The sequence below is a fragment of the Schistocerca serialis genome, chromosome 3 (assembly GCF_023864345.2).
Source record: "Schistocerca serialis cubense isolate TAMUIC-IGC-003099 chromosome 3, iqSchSeri2.2, whole genome shotgun sequence".
Taxonomy (NCBI): Eukaryota; Metazoa; Arthropoda; class Insecta; order Orthoptera; family Acrididae; genus Schistocerca; species Schistocerca serialis.
Genome location: NC_064640.1, coordinates 302,293,967 through 302,301,578, shown reverse-complemented (window position 1 = coordinate 302,301,578; position 7,612 = coordinate 302,293,967). Strand labels below are relative to the sequence as shown.

The following is a 7,612-nucleotide window of genomic DNA, read 5'->3' as shown; positions in this document are numbered from 1 at the left end:
AAGATCAAATAAGAACACAAAGCTGACCCGATTGCCATTCCTCTAAGTTAACATTGAACTTCATTAGACCTCTTTGAAGCAGTTGTGGATGAAAGAGGTCTCCTATAACCCAGTGTCTCTTGATTGGGCAACAGTCTTGTATCCCAGGTCACTTCAAAATTGATCCTAAGTTGATTTCTCTCTCTTTTTTTACATCTGTCACCATTGCTATGAACAACATGTGAAGGACCTTTTTGGATGAAATAGCAAGATATTCGCTAAAGCCCACCACAATCCAATCATTTTCTTTTGAGGGTATATTTTCAGACAGCTGATACACTCCTGTAATTGGTGGACCGTTTCACGTAATTGCTTTCTTCAACAGTTTCTTGCTCAGGGGTAGACTCTGAATCTGAGGAGCAGCTCATTCCATTTGTTGAATTTTCACCACTATTATCAGCACACAAATCAACACAAACAGTCTTATCAGGTTCCACAGGTATTCTTGTCTTTGGCACTCATGCCTTGGGACCATTGTACCTTACCTTATTCAATAGTGAAACAGTGAAATAACTTACTAAATCTTTATCTGAATTTGTATGATGATGATGATCATCATCATCATCATCATCATCATTATCGTCATCCTCAGGAGCAGGAAACCTGTCTAGTATGATCAGAGGATTTAAAAGAAGGACATCAGAATTTTTTCTCTTGCATTTGCCATTATGCACTGTCTTAACTCCCTAAGAAGTTTGGGAAATGCCTCTTGGATGAGAATACTGCTTTCCACCAGGACCTCTTTTCCATTTCTCCAAAATTTGATGCCATGTTGATTTTAGAGGAGCGAAAAAGGCCACATCAAGGGGCTGATTAAGCGGTGTAGATTTGCTGAGTAGGAAGATAAACACAGTGCCATTCTGATCGTATAACTCTATAGCGTATATTGACAAGTGAGATGATAAGTTGTCATAAAGAAGACGTTTTGGCTTTGTAATTTTGAAGTGCATGCCGTGATCACTGTTTTTAACCAGTCTTGAAAACAATAGTAGTCAAACTAACCAGATGCACTTCCATTATATCTGACAATTTTTGGCCCCCCAGTTGTCCAGTTGTCACAAATGTGTAAAGCCTCATGTACATTGTATTCTGGTAAAAGTACACCATCGCTTATAGCAGAATATGTTAGTGCCAATCAGTCATTTAGAGGGTTCATTACACTTTCAGGCTATATTTTCCCACACTTCGTAGTGTCCTTCTTCCATCCAGGATCATTAAATAAATCAGTTTCATCATAGTTTATAATAGTTGACGATGGCACATCTTTTATGGTGTCTTCAAGCCTCATGAAATAAGTTTTCAAGTTTTCAGGACTAACTGCAGCTCTGGATCTCTTAACATTTTGGCACATCCTTTCTGAGGAGTCCCCTTTGTGCCATTCCAGAAAACAATATGCTGAATTTTTTCCTGGAAAATTGTCCTTCAATATAGAAATAGTTTCTGCCTTGGAATCCAAATATGCCTTAACTATACATCCTAAAACATATGCATAAGGATGGTAGCCTCATTCAGCACACATTTTTAAGCATTGCAGAAGGTGATCTTCGCCTCTCCGTGCAGTATGGATTGGCCACCAATTTTCAGAGGTAGGCCTAGTGTATCTGATCCAAAGGATGGTAGCCTCATTCAGCACACATTTTTAAGCATTGCAGAAGGTGATCTTCGCCTCTCCGTGCAGTATGGATTGGCCACCAATTTTCAGAGGTAGGCCTAGTGTATCTGATCCAATGCATTTCTGATGTCTAGGCAGCACTGACTTGAGAATTTTGTATTTCTCTGCTGCTTTTCTTAAACACAACTCTCTAAACATCTTTTAAGGGCTGCTGAATTTCATGTGTTAAATATTCAATATAATGCTTACCTTTTAGGTTAGGTTTGTAGGTTCTAGGAATTTTATTCCATATGGAGTCAAACAAACCTATAAATGTTATTTGAAATTAGATTCTGTTGTGTAATAACTAATACAAGGTGAATAATAAATTGTCCCTTTTCACTCTGACGAATGACAAAATGTTTCCTTAAACATGATTTTCAATTTATTAAAACAAATCATTATGACATAATGAATGAAACATTGCAGAAACTAGATATCATATCATACTGTAACAGAATGGATAAAAGTAAAGGAATAAAATTAATATTTACATTTTGTTGCAATAGTAAAAGTTTCTTGCTTCACCCAGAAATTAGGCTGTTACGCTGCTAATAGAAAATAAAAATGAATTGAAATAACTACAACAGCATGACTACCAACTGGGTCAAATCAGCCAATAAATATTTGTGTTAGACAATAGCTAATCTAAAATGTATTAAAATAACGTACACATTTTCATGTAAAAATAATTTTACTTAATTTTTTACCTATTCACCCCTGTGTTCCCTTTCCCCCATTTTATGGAACTATACTAATGCTAATTTGTTATTGTATTAAAATGCTTGTGTAATCACAACTTTGTAACGCTGACACAGTCTGTCACTATGTTTACATGCAACACATCTTCTGAAAGACGAAAACCGAATTTCGGAAACCGTGTTTGTATAGTCATGACTTGCTATTGACGTAGGAAGGATAATAATAGCTAATGTCGTTACACATCTTCCACTTAATAACAAGAAAACTGTACTCTCTGGCTATTAATAAATCTATGAGTAATGGATCAAAATAACTCTCCGCCGAACCGATGAATATTTGACAGTACTAAACCCAGGGGACGTACCATTTGTTACACATTCCTTGGTCATCTGTTAAATGCAGCAGTAGTATAAACAGTACAAGAATAATATGAAGATTCATGGAGAAACATATTTATATCGAACGTACTTGCCATTCAAAGATTGACAGAAGGTTGCTAGTACATCTTTGTTTGATAAACTTTGCCGTTATGGATGGAATTGATAGAATGGCGTGTCTGTGTTTTGGGACGTAAATTTTACCGGGAGAAGTAGGAGTAGTTTGTCAACAGTGGTGTGGGTGCGTTACGCGAAAGTGTCATGGCGTGGGTTATTACGTTTACACATAATTTGCTGACTGTACGGGTTTCGAATGCCGTACATATTTCGGTTGTATCAACCTTATGGTTAAAGTAAATTTGTTTAAAATTTTATATGTGAAAATGATTCTCGTTTTAAAATTTTAACCAGAAATTGAAGACACCTATCTCCAATTCTGTATGTGTGTGCTCGTGAAATTCTTAACCAGACGATTTTAAGTGCTTCCTGTATATCGTTTGTAGTATAGTGCATGAAAGTTCAAAAGAAAGTGGAGATTAACGATGAAAAGTAGTGGACTGCAAAGGTAAAATTCCTCAGTTGTTTGGTACTCGGGAACCATAATGTGTGATGAATTCTCGAGAAAGGCCCTGAAAGTTGCAGTGGCATTGATATGTCAGACCATTGGATGGAATTCGATTATGAGCACACCTCTGGAAATTATGATTGATCTTCTTCAGAGATATCTCGTGGAACTTGGTCGAGTCACTCACCGGTATGCAGAGCTCTGTAAGTATAGCCCTTACATCAAATGTTACCCATTATGTCACTTAAAGAGAAGGAATTAGTAATAATCTGTCCAGCAGCATTTGCACTTCTTAGTTTTATCTTACGTTGTTCTCGCTTTTGATAACATTACGGCTGGAATATTGTGTTCAATATACAATGATAGCAACCAACCGCCACTCGTCTGACATGACAGTCCCACTTGGAAACTACTTACAAGTTTCATCACGTGTAACTTTAAGTAGTATACAGAACACAGTTATTTCAGAGATAGTGGGGTCAGCTTGTAGATATAATTGTGTTCAAATATGTTCTGTTGGGCCTTTGATACCTAAAATAGTTCACATATTATTTACATCTGGAGAATTTGTTTATTCACAGTGTGAGTAAACCATCAGAGGTTTCTGTTGTTTGACATGAACTTGCGAATGTATTTAATGGCACACAAAAAATATTTAACTTCAGACTGAACTGAAGTTTTCCAGAGATGACTGACTGTCACAGGATTTGATTAATTATGTTTCAGTTTTTAAATTGCTACCTACATATAAACTTAACAATGTTCAGTCATATGTTGGAACACTATTACAACAAAAGCAGCCATTCAAAGTTGTGGAGATATCACAAGTAGTACCATTTTAGTGTTTGTTTAGCTTCTGCAGGGCATGTACTATGACTGTTTCTGTACTGCAGGTTTTAATTGTCAAGTTGTGACCGTTAATATTCCCATATCCAAATGAAACCACACTCACAACTTGACACTGTATGAGTGACAGCAGTTGAGTGAAGTGACAGTGTTATAATGCAGACAATAGACAGGTTTTTTCAGAGGTGGCTAAAAGCCATACAGAGGCCTACTGCCTTCACTGCACTGCAGGGGCAGGGACATATAAAGATAAAAAAGGATTCTGTGAAAGATGTCTACATTTATGTAGTTTGTGCCACATGTGCTCTTAATATCTACACTTCAGCACCTATAATGTATTGAATATGTAGTTTCCATTAGTGGACAATTCCTACATTGAGATGTAATTCAGAATTTTGTGGAAGCATGAAATAGGGTTAGTAGGATCAGGAAGTAAATATTTTTTTCTCCCATTAATTTGCTTGCATGAGCAAGATATGGTGACAAGGCAGTAATAACTGTATGTGTTATTTTCTTGAGTATGATCATTATTTCTGTAGAAAGAACATCTGAAAATGCATTTTATTTATTTTTTACCTGATTGGCTAGTGAGACCTGCTGGGTGGTATTAATGACTATACAATCACAAAGTGCTGTTGAGGAAGTATCTCCAGCATGTTTTGTTGCTCTCATCCAGCATTGTTTAGGTTGTTGGAATATCATTTTTTGTGTGCAAGCAAATGTCAGTATGCTCAGGTGTCCGAAGAACTTTGTACAAACTGTAGGTAGATAGTCACTATGCCTACATTTCATACTTACAACACAGTTTTTTTACTGTAAATATTGTCTTTCTCAATGACTAATTAGCCCAAAATATTATTCTGAAAACATTGTGCTAATCATTTGATTTATTCAAAATTAATCAACTATTCTTACATTTGATACTGAAATTTCATCAACTCAGAGTCAAACTGTTGTGTGTCAACCCATCCTAGACATCAGGCTATGTACAGATCAGTATGTTACCACGTCCAAGATTTCATATTTACATTTGTTGGCTTAACCAACTGTCAAGCAAGCTATTGCATTCCAATGTAATGTAAGACGTTGGACCATACACACTACAAATCAGTCTGTTGCCATGATGTACATTCTAAAACCAAATATAGGGGCAAAAGGAATTTTGGCAGTGTTTTGTTCTCTTTCTGTTTGCATATGTATGACCTTACATCACCACTATGTTACATGACAAAGCTGATGTTTGGTGTTAGTCTACAAACAGCATTCTTGTTAAGGTAGTCAAGTCTTGTGTTCCACACATGATCCATGATTTATATCATGTATGAAGCGCGAAGCTGCTTAACAGATTCGCAATAATATCCAAGTTCCAGTTTTCTGGATGCAATCTACAAATGTCCATGTTCTTTTCCTGTGATACTGTTCTCGGTATTCTGTTTCTGCCCAACCTTCCCCTAATTTTTTTCCATATGTTATTTCCTTGTAGTTTTCATAAAAATACTTTCATATAATCTCACATACTTCAGTAATATTGCATATCAATGCCAGAGAAGTCTACAGATAGACCTTCTAAAGTAACTCCTTAGATGTATTCTTCTGTTTGGCTTTTTATTGCTACAAGCTTAGAATCTATAGGTTGTATTAAAATCAGAACTGAAGCTTAACAGATAAGTGAAAGAATCAGAAATGTATTGTTTCATAACATACAAGTCAAATGAGTGATTTATTGTACAGAAACTCACCAAAATTAGGCTTGTAAGTCCCTACTATACCAAATTCTAGTTTTAGGGAATTTGGTTTGGACAATCTAACTATAATACATTGCTTAATATCACACACTACATGAAAACTGAAAAACTGGTCGAACAGTCCACGGGTATACTGCCGGTTCATAGTGTCAAACACATAGTGGACACTATGAACCGGCAGTATACCCGTGGACTGTTCGAGCAACAAATACACCAGGAGTAACTGAAGAACCACAACTGAAAAACTGTTAAACACTTTCTGTTTAGATTTACATATCTCTGTTCATTTTGCTATATCCTGCTCAAATAACAATATTACCATTTTTGTACTAAGTAATAGTGCTTTTGGCTTAGTGTGCAGTGCAGTTTTATCTTCACCAAACTACTCTGTCTGATTTATATTTTTACTTTATATGTGACTGATTGCTAGTTCATACAGCAAACACTTTTTAATGCCCGTGTTAACATAATTAAATATAGAACTGAGTGGAAAGTCCAATAGTCTGCTACAGCTGTATTTATTCAAGTCAGTTATATTTATTTATTTAGTTTCGGTCCTGTGACATCTTGTACAGATACAAGACAGGTCAATAAATGATACAGAAAGTTAGAAAATTACACACACACACACACACACACACACACAGTTACATGTACAACTAGTACACTTTGATAAATAATTGCCATAAATTAACATTATAAAATTCTGTTTCATTCTGAGAAGTACTCATTTACGGAGTAGAAACTGTGGTCCATCAGAAATGACTTCAGCTTTTTCTTGAACAAGCTGTCTTCCTTTACCAACTTGATGTTAGGAAGGTGTGTGCCTCTATGTAGGACACTTTTCTGGTAGGCTGATGTTCTGGCATATGAGACATGAATGTTATTGCCATTTCTTGTTTTGTAATTGTGCACAGAGCTGTTCAGCTGATAGGCATGGTAGGTTCTTAAATATTCTCTTAAAAAACTATTGTTTCAAATATATATAGGCATGGAAGGTTCAGTATCTTTAGAGTAGGAAAAACAGAGCAACATGAACCTTGCCTCTTTATGTTGCAGATGATTCTGATAGCTTGTTTCTGGGTTTTGAAACCAGATTGACTACAGGGTGCATACAACCTGTTTCGCAACTTTTAAGTTGCATCCTCTGGGGTATATAAACGATAGGCCTATGTCATATGGTGTGGAGAGTAGTTACGGAATGTCACAGAGTAACTGTTCGTGTGACTAGGTGAAGATCTCAGCCCTCCTCAGTTGATAAAAAAGCTATCATCAAGTGATAAAAAAAAAATCATCTATGATGTTGTCGTGTCTGTGATAAAATCACGAACTGTCACCACTTTACTGGTTAAAATATGTTCTTGTCAGCCAATGTTCTTAAAATTATTAGTTTTCCATTATAATTTGTTACAAATCTTAATTTTCGTGTATGTTTGAATATGTAGAGGGACAGAACACTTTGGATATTCAGAAGTTTATTGATATATGTAAAAATAATATACAGATTCAGTGTTACTATGTGATAGTGGTACTCGATGAAAACTTGGTTGTGGTGACAGTGGCCTGTGGCATAGCCAAAGGGCTAGGTTAGGTTGAAAGTTGTATGTTGATAAATCCTGAAACTATATATCAGAGATAAAGTTGGTTGTAAAAGGTTTGGTTATCACTGTTAGCATTCAACCGCGAT

At 35.9% G+C, this 7,612-nt stretch overlaps 1 protein-coding gene across 7 annotated transcripts in view; it reads left to right on the top strand.

Moving 5' to 3' along the window:
* Positions 1-2,844: 2,844 nt before the first annotated feature.
* LOC126470093 (transcription initiation factor TFIID subunit 3) overlaps positions 2,845-7,612 on the top strand; it is a 337,538-nt gene continuing 332,770 nt past the window's right edge. For 2 of the 7 annotated variants that reach the window (XM_050097640.1, XM_050097642.1), the window contains exon 1: positions 2,845-3,537. In XM_050097640.1, the coding sequence (XP_049953597.1) occupies positions 3,372-3,537 (166 nt within the window). In that variant the 5' untranslated portion in view covers positions 2,845-3,371. The remainder of the gene's footprint in view (positions 3,538-7,612) is intronic. The other 5 variants (XM_050097644.1, XM_050097643.1, XM_050097645.1 and 2 more) reach the window with 4 other exon arrangements.